The 26903-nt window shown below is 43.3% G+C and overlaps 1 protein-coding gene across 2 annotated transcripts in view; it reads right to left on the bottom strand.

Annotated features, from left to right (window-relative positions):
* Positions 1–9799: 9799 nt before the first annotated feature.
* Positions 9800–26903, bottom strand: part of EP300 (E1A binding protein p300) — a 64707-nt gene continuing 47603 nt past the window's right edge. For both annotated transcript variants that reach the window (XM_065835725.2, XM_065835734.2), the window contains 11 exons: positions 25350–25406; positions 23861–23938; positions 22706–22773; positions 21086–21236; positions 20657–20803; positions 20154–20267; positions 18278–18443; positions 17462–17626; positions 15249–15410; positions 14519–14800; positions 9800–13211 (listed from right to left, as the gene is read on the bottom strand). In XM_065835725.2, the coding sequence (XP_065691797.1) occupies positions 10968–13211; positions 14519–14800; positions 15249–15410; positions 17462–17626; positions 18278–18443; positions 20154–20267; positions 20657–20803; positions 21086–21236; positions 22706–22773; positions 23861–23938; positions 25350–25406 (3634 nt within the window). In that variant the 3' untranslated portion in view covers positions 9800–10967. The remainder of the gene's footprint in view (positions 13212–14518; positions 14801–15248; positions 15411–17461; positions 17627–18277; positions 18444–20153; positions 20268–20656; positions 20804–21085; positions 21237–22705; positions 22774–23860; positions 23939–25349; positions 25407–26903) is intronic.

Here is a 26903-nt window from a genome sequence, read left to right on the forward strand (position 1 = left end):
GTGAAAACCCTTTACATATGCTTTTCCAAGTCACAGTTAAGGGCCCTTTCTCACTGTTTGTGGTGACACAAGGGAATAAGGCTCAGGTGACAGAAAAAAAGCTTGAAATCCTTCAATACAAGATCAGAAAACAGCAACTAAATGGAAGAGCACCTGAGGTCTTTGTTTTTAAACTCATGATTTTGAGGTTCTAACTTCTGGTGGCTCTAACCCAGCCAGTGAATGTGGTTACAAGCCCTGGCAGCATGGGTCCCATTAGATCCAGGTCACACCTCAGGCCCTGGGCTGCCCTGGCTTTCACTCCACAGACCTGGTGAGATTTCTGTTGTATGGCACCCAAACCTCTGCTCACCAGCGAGACATTGTACTGGGAACTCATTTAGTGCCACACTCTAATCTTCACACCTTATTGATGGAAAAAGAAGGAGGGAAAAACCCGCAAAACCATCCTTGCTTTGATACAAAAAAATCTTGTCTCCTTGATTCCTTGGAGGCAACTGAACTGCAGGAGAAACAGCCATGAGCTTCTGTAATTGGAAACTGGCTGAGTCCAATACAGAAGGGCAATACATTAGTCTCACTCTTCTGTCACCCCCACCCGCCCATGTCCCAGCAGTGCAAACACATTAAAAACCTCTGTAAGGCTAAAAGGTGCCTGACAAGAAGCATCACAATTACCAGAGAGTGGTCTCGAAGCCTCCATCATGGCAGAGCAATGCATGATCCAAGGAAGAATCTGGCTTTAAAAGAACGCACTTTTTTTTTTTTCCCCACAGCTGATCATCACAGGATGGATGTAGAGACCAGATTCCTGAATTTTCCTTCAAAACTGCCAGAAAGGCAACGGTGAATTCCCATTGCCCCAGTACCATGCTGCAGGACATTCATACCATTCTCATCTGCTGCTTTAATGGCTGGGTCCCACCTTGTACGGTGCAGTTGAAGCTGCAGGGTGGCTCCTGGTGACTACAGATGAGCACAAGTGGGTTAGCTCATCTCATCTCATCTCATCTCATCTCATCTCATCTCATCTCATCTCATCTCATCTCATCTCATCATCTCATCATCATCTCATTCCTGTATCAAAAATAGCGTGGTCAGCAGGACAAGGGAAGTGATATTTCCCCTTTATTCTGCGTTGGTGAGGCCACACCTGGAGTATTATGTTCAGTTCTGGGCCCCTCAGTTCAGGAAAGACATCGAAGTGCTGGAGCAGGTCCAGAGAAGAGCAACAAGACTGGTGAAGGGACGTGAACACAAGACCTATGGGGAGAGGTTGAGGGAGCTGGGGTTGTCTAGTCTGGAGAAGAGGAGGCTTAGAGGTCACCTCATCACTCTTTATAACTACCTGAAGGTAGTTATAGCCAGGTGTGGATTGGTCTCTTCTCCCAGGCAATTAACAATAGGACAAGGGGGCATGGGCTTAAACTCTGCCAGGGGAAATTTAGGCTGGATATTAGAAATAAATTCTTTACAGAGAGAGTGATCAGGCATTGGAATGGCCTGCCCAGGGAGGTGGTGGACTCACCGTCCCTGGAGGTTTTTAAACTGAGACTGGACATGGCACTTAGTGCCATGATCTAGTAAATGGACTGGAGTTGGACCAAGGGTTGGACTTGATGATCTCTGAGGTCTTTTCCAACCCAGTCAATTCTGTGATTTTGTGATCATCTCGCAGGTTTGCAGAACACCAGCTGGGCTGGGCAGTGTGTGCTGTGGGTTTCAGTGGCAACACCAAGCAAGGGCAGACACTTGTCTTGCCCGTGGGTTTGCATGACTTGGTGTAGAGCACAGACTGGAAGCTGTTTGGGATACTAACTTAAAAAGCAAGTCGCAATCTTTGGCTGGACAGAAATGTAATCTCCACTGCAGCTGTGATCAAAGCAAATGAAATTCTTTGCTTCAGCACAATACTGATCTAGCACCATAATGGGCAGCTGGTCTCCATGCTATGACCTGTTGTCAGCTCTCCTTCCCCCAGAGGAACCTTTCAGATCTTACAACAGAAAAAAAAACGTGCTCTCCATGAACCAAGCAGGCTGAGTGTGTCGTGTGGGGCCAGGCATTCTTTTCCTCCCTCACATACCCCACATACCGCTATAATACTTTTTCAGGCAAGACATAGCACGTGGTCTGCAGTCCAGGAGAGGAGTAGCATGGGTTACAGTAGGTGGACTAAAAAAACATACGTACAAAATACCTTTCCCAAGGGTTTTCTTTAGAGGAACTTGACATTACCAACCTGTTCCCAGAAGAGAACACATTTGCACAGGAAGAATATGGGATTCCCGACTGCTGCTGTTGCTTTTGCTGCAATCTCAAGAAAGCACAGGTAAAGCAAATGCCTGAAGGACCTTCAGCTTAGGGAGCTGTGGTTGCTACGAGCAGCACATGGGGCCCTGGCTTCCAGTGCTGTGTTTGCAGACCCCACTCCTGCCCCACAGCCCCTGCCCCTGTGGCCCCTACCTCTGGCAGCAGTGCAGAAGGCTGTGCCCTGGCTTACTAGGCCTAATGTCCCAGCCAAAATTTAAAGTCCTGCCTTCTAGCCCTTGCATATCCTTTCTATATCAGCCCAGGGATGCCCCTACATCTGAGCCTTTGCTTCACCAGCTCCAGAGTCCCATGCTGCTCTGTTTCTTCCTCCACAGGGTACGCAGCCATACCTACGTTCTTTCCGCATTTTAGAGAGGCTACAGCAATGGTGTGGGGCAATAAAGACAACATAAAGCAAAAGTGAAGAAGGAATCAAACATAAGCGAAGGACTCCTCACTTCTCTGGGCAGCAGAAACAATGACCTTTCAGCCAGAGGAGCAGGGTTGGCAAAGAGCATTCTTCTTGTAATGCCACTGTCACTGCCTTCCAATTCCTGCTATTGCCTTGGGGACTGTGAGGACATGGGGAGAAGCAAAACACCCACTGACAGAGCTTGTGGTTGCATCCCACAGAGCTCTGTGTTCCCAAGATACGCCAAAGCCTGCCACCACCCAGCACACCTGGGGAAAACAACAGTCTGAGCTGCGCCAACTTCACCAGGAGCTGTGAAGGGCTTCAAAGATGGCTAAGGGAGATGGTGTCAACAGTAATTTCTCCACCCTCCCTAAATCCACCACACTCTCGACAACAGGGAATGCAGACCGGGGCCATGGCTGATTGCCCATCAGCTACCCACAGCACTGGTTACAGAACAGGTTTCCCTTTCCAGCATCCACCGCATGCAGGATCCCTGCTGGGGAGTTACAACCAGGACCCTGTTCTAAGAGAGTGCAACTCAAGCAAATCATCAAATCCCCATTTTTCGAAACAAAGTGCCAGGTTGAAATTGGGCAGGCAAATGCCTATGCATACAACTTACCTGCAAGGCTGACAGAGCAGCTCGGTGTTTTTTCAGCTGTGATGGAGGCAAAGATGGTGCTGAAACCACTGCAGAGAGAGCCTGTTGTGCTGTCACACTTTCAGGCCCTGGGCTAGGCTCTGTCTCAGGCTGGGATCTATAGCACATGGTCTGTTTTGACAAGCTGAGGGAGGAAACTGCATCTTGTGCAAACTGACAGTTACCTAAGGGTTGTGTGGTAGCAAGGCAGCTGCTAAGAGGCTTTGTAAACACAAACATTCCTCAGCCAGGGCAGTGTATGGCTGTTCTTCAAAGAAAAGGTGATTTTAAAATGTGTAGGAAGCCTCTTCACAGACTTAGGCAGAACCAGTCACTAGGAGCAGATGCTTCTGACCATTGGTGTCTTCCAATACAGGACCTGCTCCAGGCTCTCCTTGAGTTTGGTTGGAACCGGGAGCAGCACAATCAAGGCCACAGAAAGACCACCTTGGAAACAGGAGGTGGAGTTTCTTGCAGAGGCACTAAGTGTGTATCAAACACTGGAAAAAGCACAGGAAAAGGAAGCAGAAGCTGGAATGGCTGTCACTGTCACATCGTGTACATCAGCCTTGTTGTGGAGCTGCCACTGCTTGTAAGAGCCTACAAGCTCTGCATTATGTGAGTCACTTGGGCCCTGTCAAGTTTTGTCTGGACTTGTCTTGGCCTGCCAGGACTTGTGCTGTTGTTTCATTGTTTCAATAATTGCCTAATGACCAAATGACTGTTACCAACATTGTTTTAGTTTCTGTACAATTATCTCACGTGAAATTTACTGCCTATATATTATTGTAACTAACAGATAGCAGGTACTAGGGAGATGCCTATGTAACTGCTGGGCCTAGAGCACAGCTCCCAGAGAGCAGCCAACAGACACAGGGGTTTGCACAGTGCGGTGCATGGAGGGGCCAGGATCCCCACAATCAGCCATGGTCTCCCATAGCCACTGGAACAGTTCCCCCTGTAACGTCAGAGCCTCCACCCAGGCTGAGCTCTCCTGTGGGAGGATATGGCTTTGCAAGTCTTGTGCTGCAGGCAGTATGTGAGGCTTCTTGCTCTGGTTGGCGCTGGGGAAGAACATCATCTTCTTGGAGAACCTGCAGTTTCAAGAGCCAGAAGCCCACATCTGTACTGAAGGCAGAGTCTGCACTCATTGGGTTGGGAATCAGTGACTCCCGTGATGATAAAGGCTGGAAGCCTGTGACCTGTGGCACCAGGGGGATGCCTCCTGCTCCACCTGCACATAGACAGGACCACAACAGAATCAGTTCAGTGCCTTCACAGCAGATGTGAGGATGGGAGCTGTGTCCAGTGAGACGTCTGGACTGCCTGAGCCTGGGAGCAGCACCACACAGAAGTGGTGGCTGCTGGTGGTGAGAGACTCCCTGCTGGAGGGGACGGAGGTCCCCATCTGCCTAAGGAGATGTGCTGGGATCCCGGGTCTGGGATGTTATGGGCAGGCTGACAAGGCTTGTCTAGTCCTCACACTGTTACCCCTCCACTGCTGCTTTTCCGTGTGGGCATCAACAATGCTGCCAGGGGAGACACAGGGCATATCAAATGTGACTTCGTGGCTCTGGATACAATGGTCATAAGTATGGGGGCTGAGTGGTCTTCTGCTGGTGAGGGGAAAGTACTTGAAGGAAAACAGATGCAGCCCGGAGGTCAACAACTGGTTGTGCAGCTACTGTCAATAGGGATTCAACTTTTATGACCATCGGACCCTCTTCAAGGATCAAGGACTTTTATGGAGTGGTGGGATCCACCTGATCAAGGGGACAAAAATATCATTGCTAAACAGACAAAGGCTGCCCAGCCTGTGGAGAAGAGCTTTAAACTAGGGACAACAGGTGAGGGACAGGAGAACTGACTATCAAGTCAGGAAGTGATGGACTATCTTGGCAAGCAAAGGTTGCAGTGTAATGTGGACAGGAGACATCTTGACACAGGGCAGATGGGGGCCCAGCCCACATGTACGCATGAAAACAAGGATGTGCTGGCAGGACAGCATCCTGCAGAAAGCTCTCATAACTCTTCTGCGAAATCAGCATCCCTGAAGTTCCCTGCTATCAGCAATCCCAGCTCCCTGAGACCAGTGGGAATGTCTGGAGCAAGAGAGATGGTCTCAGTGAAGTACAATCAGATTAGAGAACATTTAAACAAACTAGACATGCTCCAGTCCGTGGGCCTGTATGGTTGCACACCCAAGTGCCGAGGTAGCTGGCTGATGTCATCGCAAGGCCACTCTCTGTTAACTTTGAAAGGTCATGGTGGTTGAGGGAAGTTCCTGAGGAGTGGAAGAAAGAGACCCCTATCTCAAAGGAGGAGAAACTGAGGAACTACAGGCCAGTCATCCTCACCTTAATCCTTTGGGAGGTGACAGAGCAAATCTTCCCAGAAACCATTTCCAAACACACTAAGAACTAGAAGGTGAATGGGAGTAGTCACTAGTCACCGTGGATTTATGAAGGCGAAATCATGCTTAAGCAACCTGGCACCCTTATGTGATGACTGGCTTGGTGAATGAGAGGAGAGCAGTGAATGTTGTTTATCTTTAATTTACTTAAGGTTTTTGACACCATCTCTGATAACTTCTTCACAAACTGAGGCAGTATGGGTTAGATAAACATAGCAAGGTGGATCGAAAGGTTGGGATCACTGGCACAAAGTCCAGCAGAGGCAAGTCATTAGTGATGTACCCCAGCAGCTGGTACTAGGGACAATGCTGTTTCACATAATCTTCATTAGTGACCTGAATGATGGGGCAGAGTACATCCTCAGGAAGTTCACAGATGGTATAAAACTGGGAGGAATGGCTGATACACCAAGGGGTTGTGCTGCCATCCAGAGGGACCTCAACAGTTCAAAAGAATGGGCAGTCATGAACTTCATGGAGTTCAGCAAAGGGAAACAAAGTTTTGCACCTGAGAGGAACAACCCCATGCACCAGCAAGTGCTGGAAGGCAGCTTGGTAGAAAAGGGTCTGGGGGTCCTGGTGGACAAGCTGAACAATATACCAACAGTGTGCCCTTGGGGCAAAGGCAGCCAGCAGCACCCTCAGCTGCATTTGGAGAAGAGGAGACTGAGGGGTGACCTTATTAATGTTTATAAATATATAAAGGGTGAGTGCCACGAGGATGGAGTCAGGCTCTTCTCAGTGGCAAACAATGATAGGACAAGGGGCAATGGGATCAAGCTGGAACACTTAGATTTGAGAAAGAACTTCTTCTCAGTGAGGGTAACAGAGCACTGGAACAGGCTACCCAGGGAGGTTGTGGAGTCTCCTTCCCTGGAGACATTCAAAGCCCGCCTGGACACATTCCTGTGCGACCTCACCTAGGCGTTCCTGCTCCAGCAGGGGGATTGGACTAGATGATCTTTTGAGGTCCCTTCCAATCCCAAACATACTGTGATACTGTGATACTGTGAATATTGCCAGCAGGTGGAGGAAGGTGGTGATCCTTCCCCTCAGCACTGGTGAGGCACACCTGGAGTGCTGTGTCCAGATTTGGGCTCCCAAGTACAAGAAAGACTTGGACATTGTGGAGTGAGTCTAGCAAAGGGCCAGGAAGATGGTAAGGGGAGTGAAGTATCTGTCATAGGAGGAGAGGCTGAGAGAGCTGGGACTGTTCAGATGAGGGAGATCTTATCTATATGTGGGGGAGTACACATGTCCTGGTTGGGGGAGAACACAGAGAGGCTGTGGCACCTCCACACTGGAGATATTCATCTGGAATTAGCCCCATGCAGCCTGCTTTAGGTGATCCTACTTTGAGCAGAGAGGTGGACTAAATGATGGCCAGAGGTGTCTGTTCACCTCAGCCATTCTGTGCCTCTGTAAACACAAGTGGCTCCGTGTAAAACAGGGTATCTATGATGACAGAATTAGAAAAAAAAAAGCAGCAGCAGTGTAGACACATACAGCACAATACTGCAGGTCTAGGGCTACAAGCAATTCATCAGTGACCAAGTCATCAGAGTAACCAGGAGCTGGGTAAAAACAGTTTTAGGGGTAACAAAAAACAAGCGTGCAACATAAGTAAAACACTCCATAAACAGTAAACTTGTACATAATATGAAATGATGAACCATCAAAGAGCAAAGTATACTTTTTGCAAACAGATGAGCCCAAGACTGAGAGAAAAAACATAAATATACTCCTCCCCATGACAAACCCATTGTAAGACCTCTTCACCTGCAACTTCAGTCATTGACCCTAGGACTCAAAGGAAGCGGTAGACGTTAGGAAGTTTACATCACTGAACTGCATATTATTTGACTATAAGCATTAGCATCATTGTAACTGGACAATAAATCTTTTATTAGATTGCTAAAACTTCAGGTGTGAGTTCTTTTTGCTGGTCCAAGAGTCTAACAAATAGATGGGAAGGGAAACAACCTACCATAACTCGGATACAAGTGGTTAAAGCACAGGACAGTGATACAGATGACATCCTAATTTTTTTGCCATCCTGAAGCTCTATCACTCCCACAGTCAGCCATAGTATTTTCCCAGCTGGTGCGTTCTGGTTCTCCAGTAGAATCAGGAAAAGAAGAAGGATGGGATGTAGGGGAAAAATGACCCCATGCAAATTCAAGACCATTGACCACCCACACCACCTCAATGAAGTGTTTGAACCTGCCTCAGGGACAGCATCTACAAAAAGGGACAGAGCAGCTGTGCTGTCACATAAAATGCCTCCTGGCATCTTTTAAGCAAGTTGCTATGTTGGCATTCAAAGTTGGAAGATCTGTAGTTCTTTGAATCAAAGCTGCTCTGCAAGGTCTTGAGGCTTCCCCACTTCAGCGTGGGTCAGATGTGCCCATGTAGGCCTGGACAAATCCAAAACACGTTTTGTGTGCTAACATAAAGGCACGAATAAAAGCTGTTTGCTAACCCAGGACGTACAGAAAGCGTGCAGGTCAGAAAGCCAGGCACACTTTACACTGCACTAACCAGCACGCGGTCACAAGGAATTTTATTTATACTCTATTTTATGTAGACTCCATCCTGAGAAGTCCCACAAGGCTGAAAGTAAAAGTAGGCTTTGCTTGGCTGGGGAAAGGAAGAGGAAAGCTTGCTGTGACTAGCACAGAAAACGCAAATCTAAACCACCCCAGGCTGCTGCCCTGACACTCAGCACATGGTGCTTTTGTTTTCTGCTCTCCTCTAGCGCAGGTCAGCAGCAGTCCCTCCCAAAGCAAACAAGGTAAGCATGAGCTTGGTGCAGAGCTGGCCTGCACCACACAGGGGCGATGGATACGGGGTCTATCCACAGGAGAACACCAAAGCACAAAGCTGCTTTCCTTCAGCCTCCCAGGAATTTTCCACCATCTTGTTGAGGGCTTGCTACCAAACACCCTTTTAAAATCCAAGATTCATTGCGCTACTTGTGTTTCTATCAAAATATGAAGCACTTTACTCTCCTGTTTTCTAACATGGGTTCACATTGCAACGCGCCGTGAGTGTTTTTTGGCACTTGGCTGAGGCTGCCGTCCACCCAGGTTCCCCCCTCCATCATCTTCTGCCAGCCGTTTCCTGAGGGCAGGTCACTCACGTGGGTTTTTGGCCAAGATTTGTGGATATGCTGATGCCACACCACAGCTGGTGTTATGCAGATGTTGTGCTCTGGTCACATCTGGGTCTTCCAGCTGTGTAATACCCTGGTACCAAGTTCATCCCTAGGCAGCCAGCACTGTATATATATATGCACAGAACAGGCTGTATTTTGGGAAGCCCCCAATGGACCAGCTGCATATATGCTGCCCAGCCAGCACACAACACATTCTTACATGACGGGATCAGCTCCATGTGCACGTGGTCATGGGCAGAACACAACTGTGTTTACTACACGTGCTCCACAGCTGACGCATTTATGTTCAGGAAATCCCCCAAATATATATATAATATACAGTAACCGACCCCATGCACCCTACATCCAGCAGATCACCAGATTCTACACAGGGTGACAGAGCACCCATGCAGGTTCTGTAGGACATCCCCGCAAGCTTACCTCATGCTCACGCTTCAGCGCCAAAAGGTGTACAATATATTCCAAGTGAAATAGGATCTTTTAATATCACATATCCAAACAATAGTTCTCATTTCAAAACGCAAAAACAGGTCCTTTGGAGATGAGCTGCTCACGGGCTGTGTGAGCAGGGTGGGTAGAGCAGACTGGCACAACTGTTGAGGTCAGACCTTGTTTCTTTGGTAAGACACATGCTGGGAACAAACGCGAATGCAGAGTTGTACCAAAAGTGTCCATTTAGAAGACTAATTATTACTCCACGTCCCTTATTAGAGATTTGCATTTTAAAACAGTCATACACATTAAATAGTTCTCCGACGTCTAAATAGCGTATCTTCTGCTACCCCCATTTTAAGAACAAGCAAGACGTGGGAGAGAAGGGAAACATTAAAAACAGGCTGTCTGTCTCACACAGTTTATTTAACAATAGGTAATAAGAAATCAATTTTTAACAGTCTATACAGTGATCGAAAGTTCATATTTATAAGTAATCAACTTTAATTGCATGATTTACAACATTTGAGGGTTTTTTGCTTTCTATTTTCAAGTTTTACAGAAAGTGGAAGAGGGTGGGAAAGGGGCATGGGAGAGAGAAAGCAAGCATAAAGAAGAAACCCCAGGGACTTTTTCTCAGGTTAAAATCATCCCGCTGGAATTGTTTCTTACCCTCTTTTTATTTTTTTTTTCCTTTGTTAGATGTAAAAATAACGAAAAAAATTCTTTCAAGAAAACAGAAACCACAATATATATACTACATCCATTTGGCAGCTGCCCCTGTGTATTTGCAAAAATGTTGTCTTCTCTCTACATGTACAAATTATTTTAATACTTGAAGTTTCTTTTAAGCTCAGACTCTTGTATAGAAAATCTTGGAGGACAAAAGTAGACTTCAGGAGGGGACTGAGTTATTTAATATTTTTACATTTTTTCAAAGAATTGACATATTTCCAACCAAAGAGGAAAAGACTGGTATTTATTTTTATATATATATATTTATATATGTAATGTATTTTTAAAGCAACATTAACCCCTTTTGTCCTCCAGTTTTAGGAAAAGGTTCTCCTGTGTTGTGTTGGTTTTTGTTGGTTGTTTTTTTGCAGTGACATGAAGAAAAACCAGAATAGGGAAAATGTTTACCATCTGCCTCAGTAAATAATAACTATCAATATTACATATTTTCATTAATTTAAAGAAAAATAAAACCTAGTGGAGGCATGAGGAGGGCATCCTTTGGTTAACAGCCAAAAGACCACCGTCTTCCCCCCACCTCCCCAACGCACACGAGGAAAAAACAAAACAAAATAAGAAAAAGGACTGGTTATGATTCCAGCCATAACAAAAATATATTCTTTGTACTCTACTGTCCCTCAGGTTTGTTGTTGGTTTGTTTTTAAAACCACAAACTACTGCTGCAGAGTTCAGATGTGTTCCAGGGAAAAATGTTGTTTTAGCTAAGAAAGATTCAAAAAAAATTGTCTTCAGTACAAAAAGTCTTGAGAAAATAAGTTTTTTTCTTTTCTTTTTTTTTTTAAATTTTATTTTTTGCTCCCAAAATGCTACAATGTTTCTAGTGTATGTCTAGTGTACTCTGTGAAAGGTTTGAATTCAAGTCTGAGTTCTCAGAGCTGAGCCCCAGTTCCGTGGCGCTTGTACCATGGAGGCCTGCCATGCCAGGGTTGCTGGCAAGCTGGGAAAGCATTGCACTCTGCTCCGGGCTGGCAAAGTGCCCCTGATCCATGGGGTTCGCCTGTGCAGCTACCAGTCCTGGATGTGGGGAGCTGGTCTGCGGGGAGACGTGGTGCGGAGAAGGCTGAGGTTGCATCCGAGGGGACGGGCTGGAATGGGGGGGTTGGGACTGGGGCCGCGGTGAGGGGACGGGCTGCGGAGAACGCACTTGATTGGTGAGCGATGAAGGGAGCTGCTGGCCCTGGAGGTGTGGGGACTGGGCCTGATTGGGGAGCATGTGCTGTTGGGGGCTCATAGGATTGGGCTGAGCTGGGGACCCCATCTGCTGCTGAAGTAGCCTCTGCTGGAAAGCCTGCTGCAAACTGGCTCCTGTCTCTGCGCTCATGGCCTGTGGGAGCTGGCTTATCTGTCCCATGTTTCCTTGCTGCATCTGCTGCATATGATGCTGCATTCGCTGCTGCTGTTGCTGCTGCTGCTGCTGTTGGGGATACCCGACACCCTGGGGCTGCTGAAACTGGTTGTGGTTGGCCATCCCCGGTCCCAGTGCTGGTCCTGCTCCCTGCTGCTGCTGTTGCTGCTGGTGGCGCTGCTGCTCAATCATCTGGTGCCGTCTCATCAGGAGGTCTCGGAACTGAGGAGCCATCCCCGAGTGATTCATATTCATCTGCTGCGCCTGGGGATTCATCCCGGCCATGGCCTGCTGCGGCTGCTGCTGCGGCTGCTGCTGGGGCATGCTGGGCCTCTGCACCCCTGCTTGCATGGGGTTCATGTTCTGCATGGCTGGGTTGGGGTGCACCCCTCCTTGCTGCCCTTGCATGGCCTGCTGCGGCTGGAGGCCCGGCTGACCCTGGGGGATGCCAGGCTGACCTGCCATCCCCTGGGGGTTCTGGGACCCTGCGTACTTGGCAGCCCGTTGCTTGATGAAAGCGGCCAGCAACTGAGGGTTGGAGTGAAGGATGTTAAGCACCTGCTGCTGCTGCATGGGTGAGCTGGGAGACCTGAGAGTCCGCAGCAGGTTTTGTAAGGCCGCCTGGGGCAGAGGTGGTTGTTTGGGCTGCGCAGCGCCAGGTACCTGACCCATCCCTGGCTGAGGTGCCATATTCATCGGCTGACCCGGCTGGGCTACTGACATCATGGATGGCCTCTGCATTCCTGGCTGCAGCTGAGTTTGGGGGAGGCCTCCCTGCACCCACGGTGGCTGCTGCTGGATCCCTGCTGGCCCCATTCCTTGATCTATATGACCACCAGGACCTCTGCCCATCTGCGGAGGGTTCATTCCCATCGGTGGCATCTGGGGCATCTGGTGCTGAATCGGCCTTTGGAATATCTGAACCTGTGCCATCTGACGCTGGGTCTCTGCTGCCCGCTGGATCTGCATGGCCATTTCCACTGCTGCTGGAGGAGGACCCTGAACTGGTGGCTGAGGTGGCTGGGGTGGAGTTGGAGGAGTCACCTGGCCACCTGCCTTGCCCTGGGACACAGCGCTGGGGGGCTGAGTCCTTGGCATGGTGTAGGGGGGCATACTGTTGGGAGGTGCAGGTTGAGGCTGTGAGGCAGGTTGGGGCGGAGGCTGGGGCTGGGGGGTTTGCGGTGTTGCGGGCTGCTGGCCTGTCGGAGTTGTTGGGGTGGCAGGCGTGGGTGAGGGTAATCCTTGCTGCTGGCCTACCACACCGGTCCGCTGCATACTCGCCATCCTCCTTCGGAGCATCTGTGCCTGTTGCAGGCGGTGCTGAAGCTGCTGTTGACGAAGCTTGTGTTTAATGTTGAGGCAGAAGGGCACGGGACACTTGTTCTCCTGGCAGTGCTTTGCATGGTAGCAGCAGAGAGCAATGAGTTGCTTGCAGATAGGGCACCCTCCGTTGGTTTTGCGTTTGCAGCCTTTGGTGTGCTGGACAACCCGTTTCATCTTCTGACAGGATGGCAGTGAGCAGTTGGCATTGCGACACTGGCAGGCATGGACCAGGGACTGGATGCAGCGCTGAATGCTCAGGCGCCGGGAATCACCAGGGCTCTGGGTGGTTGCAGTCTGCTGGTTGTTGCTCTCATCATCTAGACCAAGGCCTAGTTTTTCCATCTTGTGGTCATGGTTTTTAGTGTTATAGCAGGTGATGCACAGGTCATAATCCTGGAAACACAACGAAGGAAAAGTTATCAGGGTTCCTGAAACTCCATACGATAAATGAATGGTGGCTTGCCACCTCGGCAAGTTACTCCCAGTCTGTTCCAGGAAATTTTTGCTCAAGGGAAAAATTAAATCTTTCATGCCATATTGAGGTACCAGAGAAGGAATAAATCCAAATTATAGACAGGGAAAGTGTGTGGGCACAAGGGTGTCTGAAATCTACACAAATACTTTTAGCTTGAAAAACAAGTTAGCTCTGAGCTAACAAGTCACACATGATTCAGCTGGGACAGAAAAATCTCTTTCTTTCCTAATAGGAATGGAAAAGAAAAAGGCAAGGAACAAACAGCTGCCCATCTGCTACTGCTTCAAAAAGAGGGCAAGAGCTGCAGGAGAGATACCAATTTAAAAAAAAAAAAAAAAGAGAATGAAAGCTGCATTTTCAGTTTTCAGGAGAGTTAAAGCAGCAAAGTGTCCTGGGTAGAAGAACAGAACAGCATTTACATTCTGTAAAAGTAACAGCACAAGAGCTTGGACTCAATTGATCCAAGCCCCCAGAATTCATTAATCTATAAGAAATCTAGAATTTATTTTCTAGTATATATGAGGAAATGGGAGCATTGTATTTTAAGCAGAACTTTTCAGAACTGAATACAACATAGTCATTTACTTCCAGCAAGCTAAAAAATTAAGTTACAAGTCAAGTCAAGGTTAGTTCAGCTTCTGGAGGGCTCAGCATTGATGCAGACCACTGGACTTGATCTTCAAACACACTGGGATTGCAAACACTTCTGAAGACAAAAATGCTGTTTGCAGCATTCTACAGAGAGACAACAGGGTAGTGGGAAAGTCACCCAAGTACAGGAATCTGACTTCTAGCATAGCAAAACCTCTATGCCAGTAAACCGAGAGCCTTATATACAGAAATACTGCAGCGCAACACTTCTGACCCTTGAATAAAAAAAGGATGCATTGCTTTTCAGGAAAATTAGCTGATCCTACCATTATAGCTCAAGCAATCGCTACAGTTCCCCACTGCTCAGGTACCAGCACCTTAAATGAACTACAGCAAACACAAATGTACTTCAGTTCTCCACAGCTTGAAAGCAGAAGACAAAAATTACACCAAGCAGCACATTAGTAGAATCAGTTGCTAAAGAAAACATTTTCTCTCCTTTTTTTCTGAACTGCCAGAGAATGAGCTGTACCGATCTTTTTCCATCAGTTAATAATGAGAAGTTAGGTCAGGTAAAGCACTCTGGACAAAGATATAGGGACACAACTGGAGACAAAAGTACAACCAAGCATACCTCACAAACAGTGCAGTGCCATCTGGTCTCCACATGATGCTTGCACTCGTTGCACGTGTAAACAAAGCGGTCTTGGCTCTGGGTATGTAGTTCCACCAGCATGCACATGGTTGACCACTGAGCCCTTCGTAGCGAGGAGAACTCCAGGTGCTTGTCTCTAGCAAGGGTTAGGAAAGCATCACGCCCATCCATCAGGTCACAAGGAATGAGAGGGTCAGGCTCAACGATTGGGGGCAGGGAGTTGGCTGCAGGGCCAGCAATGAGACGGATGACAAAGAAGACCTGAAAAGTAAAAATATTTAATATGCCAGAACTTATCAGGATGTTTTGGTTGCCAAACTTCATCATACAGAGTCTACAACTCCAGGATCAAGTGACACTTGAATAATGTGCTGCCGGGGTGGTGTGCTTGTAAGGACTGAGGAATTTCAAACCTCTGGGTACACCGCACATTTACCTTCTTCAAAAGCGTTACATAAGGAGCACTGGACTGAACAGTAAAACTGTTGTGACAATTTAGACTCCTGAACTTCTGTATGAGCACAGTTGTATTTATCCCCACTGCCTTCACAGCAAAGAGCACCCAGACTTACTGGTACTTGTCTGGTGTGCCACTCAATTCTCCAGCTAAACCTGTATAACGTACAGGGCACAACTCTGTTTGAAGTATCAATGCTTTGTACACCTCTCTACTTAAATAAAACATATTTGTCATTCTATCAACTCTTACCTCCTTGTGCTTCTCCATAGTGGCATACAGCTTTTGGGAGAGGTCATTGGATACATTGGGCATGCCAGGCTTTTTCTTATTGCCACGACTCAAGCTGCTCTTGTTCTTACTTGTTTTCTTGTTGTTCTTCTTTTTGGCATTTTTGCTGTCTCCCTTGCTCACCTATTAATTTTAAAGGCATTTTATGTCAGGTACCTAAGTCACAAACATCAGCATTCTACTACTTTCATATGTTATAGAACTGCAGGACAAAACACACTTCACAATAATTTACTCTGAAGACACTTCTCAGGGTCCCCTGAAGCATTAACTTAGTTCCATTAGAAACACTCCAGAAGATAGCAACATTAGCAATACATAGTTTTAAGAATATTAAAAGCATAAGTTCTCAGGAGGTGCAAGGGAAATGTTTATCAAAGCTTGTTTGTCTGCTATAGTTGAACACTGAAGAACCTCTTGGATAATCACAAAGGGGTTCCGCAGACGGCTTCTCAATGCCATTCAGAACTAAAAATAACTGAAAAGTACAACGGATACTGCACTAACAAGAGGTAAGAAACACTTAATTCATCTAGATTTAGTTTGTTACAGATGTGACAGATTTATTTTTATTTTTTAATGGACAACATACGAAGCTGTTCTTCTGAGTCCAAAAGGGATTAGCAGTGCAATTGCTAGATGCACTTTCGTCCCATCACATATCCTTCAACAGTCAAACAAAATGGGGCAGCTTAATTTCAATCAAAATAAACTAGCAATGAACAGTTTATTTCTCTCTGTGCTTTTCAGAGGGACCCTCAAACCACTACAGAATATGATGGTCAAAGATCAAAGAACTTCTTACCCAAATAAGCATTTTTCCTAAGCTTAACATTTCCTAATCTTAACTTTGTCAGGATGGAAATGTCCAGTGAACATGAATGACTATCACTTCATTTGATAGTAGTTTGTTATTACCTCATTTTCAAGAAGTGAAACATGATGTCAGTAAAGAATTAAAACTATTTTTAATAATAAAGGTTAAATAGTAATATGCTGCAAGCTTCCCCCACTGCTGGATTTTGGGGCCACACTGCTGTGAAGGAACAACTAGGTGTTGACCAACCTCACACACAGAGCTACATGATTCCTCACAACTGGCTTCTGGTATACTAGAGAGATGAGAACTTGCAGCTATGCCAAATGAAACCCAAAGCTTTAAATAATACTGTAAGTAAAATGTTAGTTAATGCAAGTTTGATATCAAATTGCCCAATTCCCAGGTCACAGTTGCACTTAGTTTATTCAAAATCTTTGAAAGGATATGTTGCAAAGAACAGCATAGGAGAACCACAAATTCTAGTTTTAATGTTAAACCTAGTTTTTTTGATCCAAAGATTAATTCTTAATCCAAACAAAAATCTAGTATCTGATAAAGTGACAAAGCAGTAGTGTTTAAACAGTGTTAACTAACAAGTACCACTGTGCAAGCAAAGCTATTAACTTCATCGTGGATTCACCACCTCTTCCATAGAAGCTCATAAGATCAAAGGATGGGCAGATGTCATAAATTCCACATCTGTTCATTTTCAAATTTATCATTGAATTAAGAGGCATACCTTTTTTGTTCCTTGTGGAATGTGAAAGCACAGTTGCTGCACGATCTCCAAAAAACTGCACAATACCAGGAAATTTCTCTAGTTTAAGTAGCTCCACAACAACTCAGTATTTTGTGCTTCAGATCCTAAATATCTTGAAGCCTTCTACTAAAAATGTATACTGAGTAAACTACTAAATCACAGCGCTCTGTTACTTCCTCAGAATGTTCTGCTAAGATTGGTATTACAACATCTAAGGTGGAAAGAAGATAGCCACTGTCTGAAAGCTACAGCTTAAGGAAAAAGCTTAGAAGTCAGGCTGGGATTGCAGCATGAACATGGATAATAGTTGGACTTCAGGAGCAAAATATTTAATGAGCAGCAGTTTCAATCCAACTGACTTTGGTAATTAGGTTTATAGCAATATGAACAACCCCAGCTCATACACATGCAGCATAATTGTATTTTAACAGCTCTACTTTATAAAATATAAAATTCAAATGTATATTAGAATGAAGCTAGAAAAGTGAAAAAGCCAGTTAACTGAAGTGCCTAGGCTTCCCCTCCTTTTTTAAAATTAGCCACAAATAATCACAAATTTTACATTAGATCGTGAAACAACAGAAGCATTCTTACATCCGTGCTTTCATTACTAGTGTTTTCTTCTCTCTTCCGTTCTTCTTCCTCTTGCTCCAGTTCCTTAATGCTCTCCTCTAGAACATTTGGCCAGAAATCCCCTTCAAAATACGGTAGCTCTTTCGCACTTGTTAGACGATCTTCTGTTGCCTGCTTAAATATATCCTGAAAAAGAGCAAAACACTTGGTTACCACTATTACAAGTCACATAAGTCAAGTCAACCTTTTCAGTGAGTGATAAAGGCACCAGCAGATCAAACAAAAGAGAGCTTAGTATTCCAATTCATTTTATAAGGGCATATTATAAGTGCATATTTAACACATCAGCTACAGACAGTTCACCAAAACTTCAAATATTCCCACTCCGAAGAAATAAATCATTACCATGTGCTAGACTTCAACATGCATACTTACCAAGTGGGACAATATCATCACTATATTGTCGACACTAGCTGAAGCCCTGATAATTCCTAAGATTCTACATACTTCTAACTGTGTCAGCAGCCTAATTTGACACCAGAAGACTTGGGATTCCATATATTTTCTTTGTATAATGAAATGCGACTTGCTCTCTTTTACAGTATTCCTCAAGAACTTAGTTTGTTCTAAGGAATCATTTCAAATCTCTTGGTAGAATGATTCAGAAGCTACATGCTTTGAAAAGGATACATTAACACTCTAAACTTTTATTATTCATTTCACTTAAAACTAACAGAGTAAACTCCAAGAATCAGGCACAATGCATTAGGAAAGGAAGAAACCAAGACAAGACCAGTCAACACACCTTACTCCAATACAAATATATGCTTAACCAACCTTGTAGTCGTGGACAATACGCTCCGACACAGATTTGTCCAACATCTTTTTGTACCATTCTTGCAGTCGTTTGGGCTTGGGTATCTTTTGGTCAGGAGGATGGCAATGGAAGATGTAGTCATCTCCTTCACTAGGTGGGCATGCCCAGATATGTCCAGTAGTATACCTAGCGCCATTAGACAAAAAAAGTACATGTGGATTCTGATGATTCATACTCAAGCTTGCTCTTCTCTCTGCCACAAGATGGAGCCACCACAAAGTTGGCTGATGTTGCCAGATGGACAATAATTATAGCTCTTCAAGATTTTAATTCTAGTGTTCATTCCATCCTCATTCATGCAATAGCATTACCATAGTTCACTATTTTTTTTAATTGAGTACTATATGCAGAGTAGTTTATATAAACTGTGCATGTTTTCCAGTCTAGATAAAAATCAAAGCCTGATATAGACCTGCAAATGCCACCTCCCAATTAACTAAGAAGAGAAAGATGGAGAGTAGGTGTTTCAGTAGTAAAAGCCAGAATTATTCTTCCTTGAGATAGTGCAGTCATTCATTATCTAGCAACATTTTAAAACCAGATTTACCTAAACACACAATTCACTATCCTACTGCAAATCCTCTGTTTTTTAACTCTGAGGATCAGTTTTAAAAGTTTTCACAATTATATCCGAGAATAAAGTCACTGTCAACCTGCGCTACTGGGTGTACAATCTAAGTACTATGAAGACAGATGACAGCAGCTGCAGAGAATATAATACCACAATATCACTTCTCCATCCTTAGTTCTCTATTAGTTTTTGAAAAGAACTCCAGTAGGAGGAATAATCGGATCTCAAGTTAGAGAAAAATAACCATCTTTGCCATGTTGAGAAACAGCTCTGCAGAACCCTCCCCAAACTCTGGGAACTACAGCCAGTTGTCATTCCTTCTGCCTGAGAAGCGAGAGATGATACTGCGTGACCAATATTGTTTTCCCAAAATGAGAACCTGATGTTAGCCATTAACACAAAAAACAGCATCAAATAAAACTGAGGCTTGAGGCCTCTGCACCAATTCTACAGACTCACAGGCTAGAAAATACACAACAAAAAAAGCAGAGAGAAGTCAAACATATGCCTTTGAAGTACTACGAATCTATCATCGCATTGAGGTACTGAAGACAGTACCACCCACCTCCATTCTTGACTCCCCTAATTTTTCTCATGCACCTACTCTAAACACAATGCCTAACAATTTCTGGACTAATAACTCTCTGCCAAGCTGCACCAGATACCTTTGACAATAGGTGTTTACTGCCTTTCCTACTTCAGTAATCATGGTCATTTAATTTCTATCTTTCTTCAGTTGTTCTGTATTCTCTTTTGTGCTGTCCCAAGTATATTCTCCTTTTTCTAGTCTAACTTTCCAGTTTTTCACAATTTAAACTACTTTTTCTATTAGAAATTTCTTAGTGGCCCTACACAGCTGTTACAGCGTTAATCAGTACAGAGAGAACACACCTTTCTTCTCATAAACATGGCTAAGAACTTACTTGCCAGCCCAAAGGAATGACCTGATTAAAGCAGTGGCATTACACAAGGAAAGCACTATCAACAAGGTCAGCAAAATTTTACTGTGCAGCTAAAAAGCTTCACTTTTTCTACTTAGACTTACAGAAGTTTTACATAAGTTTGGAAACCTAAAATATCTGAAGCATAAGTCTGGCCTGAAAAGCCTGCAATCTTTTTGTCTCTTTTTCTTCTCAACTATGCACATTGTTGCCAATTTATACTATCACCAGTTGATACTTAGGCACTGTATTCTGCACAATAAGATGCAGTAATTTCAACCTAGCACAAATACTGCACAGAAAAAACCATTTAAAAAGACTTACCCTAGCTTCTTGACATATTCTAGATATCCAATTAGTATTTCATGATAGACAGCAGTCCTCAAACATTTCGGGCGGAAGAAATGAACACTGTCAAGGTAAGATATATACACTCGCCTAAAAAAGAAAAAAATTGTGAGAAGCAGAGATTTCAAAGTAGTTCTACAAGTTTACTCATGTTATTTTATACATTACAATAGCAATCTTCAAAGCCTCCGACCCTAATTTACCTCTAGAAATTCAACTTTTGATATCCCAGCCTTATCTCTACAACTATCCAGCCCCTTCCTGTAGAATACAGACAACTGATCCTTAGGGCATCGCCGTCTGCCAGCCAGCATCCCCAGTAAAAAGCCAGACCAACCCACACATTCCCTACAGAAGCTTCTTTGTTTCTAGAAGCTGACAGCACTAAGAGTCCTCACATATGCAACACTGACAACAGAACTTCAGAAGGTTCACCCAACCAAGACAGTATCAAAACAAACTTTCATGCAGCTCCTCACCTTTGATTGGGCGGAGGACAGTCAGAGCCATACTCCTGTACATGCATCCCAAAGAAGCACAAGTCTACACCATCAATCTCCTCAAAGGCAAAAAGCGCTTTTGTTCGATAAGGGAAAGACTCAGCCATCTCGCCGCTGTCTACAAACCTGCAGATTACAGAAGGTAAAGGGGAATAACGAAGATATTCACATGCTAGAGAATATATGTCACCAGGTAAAGACAACAATGATGAGGGCTGCTGTAAGTGTAATCTTAAAGTTAAATGCTGACAGACAGCTAAACATAAGTAATCCACTTTTTATCATGAAAAGGCTAACACTCATCACAACAAGATGCTTCTATAACACCTGTTTGTCAAGAATTGGTCAGTGATGAGGTTTTTGAGGCTTAAATTCAAGAACGTAAAATCAGAAATGGAAAGAACATACCTCGCTTTCATTCCCGGCTTTACTTCAACAGTCTTGTCAGACGCATGTACCACCCTGACTGTAACCTCTCCTGCCTCCGGGTGATTCTGTCGTCTTAGGAAATCATTGACTCTGTTCTCCAAGAAGGTACCAAGTCTTGTAGCTGGTAACCCTGCAGAAGAAAAATACAGCTCGCTCTCTATATGTATCTACAAAACCAAACGGTTCAAAAGTGATTTCTCTATTCAGATGTTAAATGAAAATTGACTCTTAATGCATGCAGCATGTTATCATAAATTAAAGCTTTATCTTTAACACTTCTAGACAGGGTGAGCTGCTTTTCACCTGCAGGCACATTTATGGTTTATACATTATTTAAATGAAGAAAGAATCAGTATTTTAACCCAATTTCTGTCTTAAAAGTCAATCACAATTAAGTCTTCTCCTGAATAGAAGCTATTAAATTACTTAAACTGGATTACAAAACACTGCTTGTAGACATATCTTCAGGAGCAGATGTTGCATTTGGAAGTATTTTCTATCTATAAAGTCACACTAGCTCAGTCTCTCCACTTAAGCAGAAGAACACATTCAAAAAATAGAACAACTGAATACAACTGTATCTGCAAATAATGTAGTTAGTTTACAAGTCTCTCATTTTCAAACAATCTTCATACGAAAGAAGTACAAGCATAACATGAGTGGACAAACACCTAAAACTTAAAGGGATTTAAGCCTTCTGGTGCAACAGGGCCTGTCTCATTGCTGTCCATTGCTTCTGGTAGAGTTATGTATCTGCAATCAGCTTTTCATTTTTCCAGTTCGATACTTTTCAGTAAAGCACCACTATTCTAAGTAAAGTATGCAACACATAAAGATTGCTAGAAACAAAAACCAATAAAAACTGTAAAAGAACCCTTGTATTCTTCTTGTATTCTTGGTGAATCTAGGGAGTTTTCATTTTGGGGATTTTGGAAAAAAAGTGAGATGTTGAAACCATTCATTGAATGGTTTGCTGAGTCTTGATGCTACTGGTTGGCTGGGGATTTTTTATTTTTTAATTTACTTTTTTTTTTTTTAGCAGAAATGTAAACACTCACTGTTTGTATGAAGTACACCAACCAAAGAAGCTTCTGAAAGACTTGTTTTGTCTATAGAACAGATGGATAACGACTGCACAAATTTCCTCCTACACTGCCTTCAAATCAGCTGCCTTGATCAAGAGGAAATGTTTATAGAGAGTTTTGGCACCAGGTGATGCAATCTTTACCTCCATCAAAGCTTTTAAAAGCAGCAATAGTCACAGTAGCTGAAACATGTTATCACAAATTTAAGTTAGACTGCAGTCACACAGCAACTACTTCCCAATGCTATTAATACACATCCTTTTGTCTCAATTGCAGTATCTCATGTTAGCGGTGCTCTAACACAGTACGTTAACCCTCTACAACAGACTATTACCCACGACGACACCTGTGAAGGCAAACATTCTCAACATCACACAACTGATGTTCAGAACTGACCCAAGTACCCTCCTTTATCTTGAAAAAAACAGAAATAAATGCAAAACGAGTATAAAAGCCACCTCTTCCCCATTCTTAAACTATTTAAGATCTGTTGGAGCAAGCATCAGAGTCTTACTTTTAGCAGAGAATTTGTTCTCTTTCCTGGTTCGTCCTGTTTTCTTTAGGCAGCCATCACAGACAAAGCTGAAGCAAGAACAGGATAAAGTGAAAACCTACCCCAAGTCAGACCATAAAGTTCCTTAGCATCTTACCCTTAGAAGCAAAATCATTCACCAGACTTTATCTGGTATGGAAAATACCTTTAACCGAAATTTGAAATAAAAGACAGCACAAAGAACAGTGCCAGCAGAAATGACCCAAGTGTTTCAGAGCTGCAGAGGAGGATCTGAGCTCCAGGGGGTGCATCTCCTGTCAGTCACCCATGTCACCACCTGCAAGTCCAGGAAATGGGGTCTCCACTGGCAGGTCTAACAATATTTGCTTAAAGCATTCTTGAACCAATAGTCTCAAGCTGCTGTCTCTGATCACTATGAGATACTGCAACACATAAAGCAAAAGGCTGATTTTGTTCTAAACGCCCGAGTACACTGTAGCATGAAATGATGGGCAGATTCTTCCTCAGTTACAGATGTCTACCATCACCTGCAGGAATGTGAATACAAGAGTATGGTAAAAGTCATGGCTTTCTTGTCAAGAAAGGGAACATTTAAGCTCTTACAGAGCTTTATATACAAGTAATTTATAAGCTTTTTAAAAAAGCTTTTAAAGCAATCAGAAGAAAGCCCAGTATGTTGATCAAAAACTATGGAGTATCTAAAGATGACTAGATTGTTTTTCAGATTTAATCTGATCACTGAGGTAAAAAAGCAAATCCACCTGTTAAATTCTTCAGTTATAATTTTTTTTATGATGACAAAGCAATATAATTCATACAAAAAATAGATCAGTATGACATTGTTACCAGAACTAAAAACAGATTTTCATGAAAGACTAGTATCCTTAAACATAAAAGGCTGAAACATAAGGCTGAAGGGTCCTCTTCCACAAAAAAAATGTTAGAAACATTCAAGATTAGGAACAACTTCACACACACAGTATAACATCTAAATTTGATGTTATCCTATAGATTCTGCAATATTTTCGGGTGGGAATGCAACTTCTTCCATTAGACAGTTTTAAACGTTACCAATATCTAAGGAAATATAACAAAGTCTATGCACTAACTCTAGTAAATCTACCACATACTAATTAAGAAGTAGAAATTCCTCACCCAGAAGGCCAGATTATCTCATTATGAAGAACACAGATCTGGTGCATTTTTCTTCCACACTCTATACATTCAACAAACCTGTAGAAGGCAAAAAAAGAGGAAAGGAAGCAAGGTTAATAGTATCATTACTTGCTCATATATTTTGTAATATTGTATCAGTGGAGCTCTAGAATTCAGGCTTTTGAGACTATTTAACATAGAGGGCACATCTATGCTGAAAAGAGCCTCCAGAATGAATTAAGAATGTCAGCTAAAGTCATGTTGACTATGCAGGGACACAATACTATTACAGTTTGCTTTCCTCACTGCCATCCACTTCACTCATTTTTTCAAGTGAAGCCCTTCTAAGGATAAAATCTGTACACTGCATGTTGCTATAATAAAGAGAGGAAAATGGATTCACAGGTGTCAGAAGCAAAGAACCCGGAAAAATAGCTGGCTTGAAGCCCGGGGTACGCTGTGAATAACTGCAGAAAGGCGGAAAGGAAGAAAACAGAAGCAACAAAGTCACTTTCAGAAGACTAGTAGAGATTTAGGGACAACTGAGGTAAGCGCTATGGTCTGCTTCACAGATGTTGGTGAATATCATTTGGCAAAATATTAAAAAAGTTGTTTCATGTATCAGGACAATCTGACTCCTTTTGCAAGTGTCTGTAGGAGTCTCAGACTTCGAATGAATAGCTGTCATTTAATGTGGGGCATATGGTATCCTACTGTGAGTTATGTTGCATTCTAGCATTAGGCTGTATCTTCACTATAACAAAGGGAAAGAACAGTTATGAATCAAGTTACTATTCTCTCCTTCTCACAGCACTTGCACAACTGGCTGACCCCTCATGGCTTTAGAAGGATGGTGTGGGAAGAATACATATCCTTTTTGCTTATTCATTTGAGAGCAAAGGTAATGCTTGCAGGGTAGCAGCATAGGTGTATATTGCAGGACCACATAAAGAGGCTTCAAAAATACCCTCAGGAATATTTAGAAAAGGAACTGAGTGACCATCATCTTAATCTTATTGAATTTCCACAGCTCTGCTTCCAGAGCAGTGTAGAAGAACCAGCTGATTCAAATTTAACAACTTTTTCTACTACAGCCGCCTGTTCTAATACGACAACTAGAAAAGTGAACAGCACCCAAAGAACTACTGCCAAATGACTCAAATCAGTTCTGAGTATTTGCCACAGCAGGGTTTCAAAGCAGAGTTATCTACACTTATCCTGCTGTCAAATCCACATTCAAGACAACTAAATGCAATAATTTTAGCCCATACATAGATTGTTACATATTTCGCAAGTACAGCTGTGGTGGGTTTGGATTCTCAGCACAGAATGTCAGATATGCTGCTTACAGAGCAGCCCCTGCCAGCTAACAGAGCTACGTGAAATTCGGAAAACATTTAAAAACAAAGCTGATGGTGAATGAATTATGTCTTTTACAAAATAATTATAATAAAATGGGGATCATTCAAAGTGTGGCAGCATTACTTACAGTTCAGGGTCCAGTGTATCATTCTTCCTTTTTGAAAACTGTTCTTTATTTATTGTGCTACAGAGAAACAGGCAATAAAACTCAGTTTTAACACAAGACAACATACATTCATGCCATATCACAGATATCCACACACCACGACCAAACTTGCAGGCAGATCTTTTAAACACTCACTGGGCACTACAAGGAAGAGAGTTGTATTTCCCAAAGTGACAGACAACTAAAGTATATGCCACCCTTGACTCCACCCATGGAAAATAACATTTTCAATGGGACATTAGCTTGTAGAGAACCACATTGCTTCCTTATTCAGTTTTACTACAGGATAATTGATATGACTTGCTGACATTCAAGTTTTGATCAGCCTGATCAGTATTTCATAGTGAAAGAACTATTTGATATACCTCTCTGATATTCTGAAGGCAGGAAATTCCCATTATCTTTGATTATCAAAAAAGGTAGGTTGTCTTATTTCAGATTCCCCTAACCCTCCCTCCTAGATTAACTTCAAAGGTTAAATTTCAGCTTCCAAACCCTGTAACTCCAGCCCAGCAATTACTCTACACTATATTCCCTACAACATCTGTAAGGCTAGATATTCCATCTTTTTGACAGTTAGGTCCCAGGTATATTTACACCAACCTGGTTCAAAATAGTCCAGAACAATCATACAAGAATACTCAAATCTCTGAGAATTCACCCTGAAGAGGGTGCTGTATAATGTGAGAAGATCACGTACACGGCTCTGAGAAGCAATGAGAGACTCAATCCAACTTGCATGAGGTGCATTAACCTTCCTATCCTTTTATTTCAGTATTTATTCTAAATATTGCCACCTGCAGAATACTTCAAGCTCCTTATCAGATAAATGAGGGAAGTTCAATCTCTCAGTTACCTCAGGCTATTACTACAATATGGCGAGTAGAACTGTAAGCAGGACCTGACATATGTGTTCCTAATCTTTTTTTGCCTTTGTTCATTTTACCTACAGATTGTAGCAAGAGAGGAAGGGAACAGGATCTGTATGCCCCAGTAAAATAATTTCCTAAGAGAAAGCCTGTAAGCAGCTGAGAGAACAATCAGAAGAGTAATTGCTCTTCATGTGCAGCCTATAGCCTTCATTTTCATTATCGAGCATTTAACCAGCTCTGAAAAAGGACACCAGGAGCTGGAAGTATCTTCTTACCATTGCTTATGTCCAAGGAGCTTTTGATAGTTTTGAAAAAAAAGTAGTTAAAAAAAATTTAAAAATGCATCCAGCATGTGTGTTTCCAGATCTAGCATAAAAATCAAAAGCACTCTATGATACTTTCTACCCCAACTCAAAGGTTTGCAGCAAAACGTTCCAACCTGGTGTACAAGAAAGGTTGTACACTTAGCAGCTAAATAAAAATACAGTCTAGAATATATTTGCAGTTTATTTATACACGGATTTATATTTATATAGATACTTCTCATATGTAAGCACTTCATATCCCACATCTCATAATAACAGAACTGGACAATATTGATTAAAATGTTGGGTCTTTGCTTCTACTGGAGTAGTAATGCATA

Source organism: Patagioenas fasciata, chromosome 1 (assembly GCF_037038585.1).
Source record: "Patagioenas fasciata isolate bPatFas1 chromosome 1, bPatFas1.hap1, whole genome shotgun sequence".
NCBI classification, from domain to species: Eukaryota; Metazoa; Chordata; class Aves; order Columbiformes; family Columbidae; genus Patagioenas; species Patagioenas fasciata.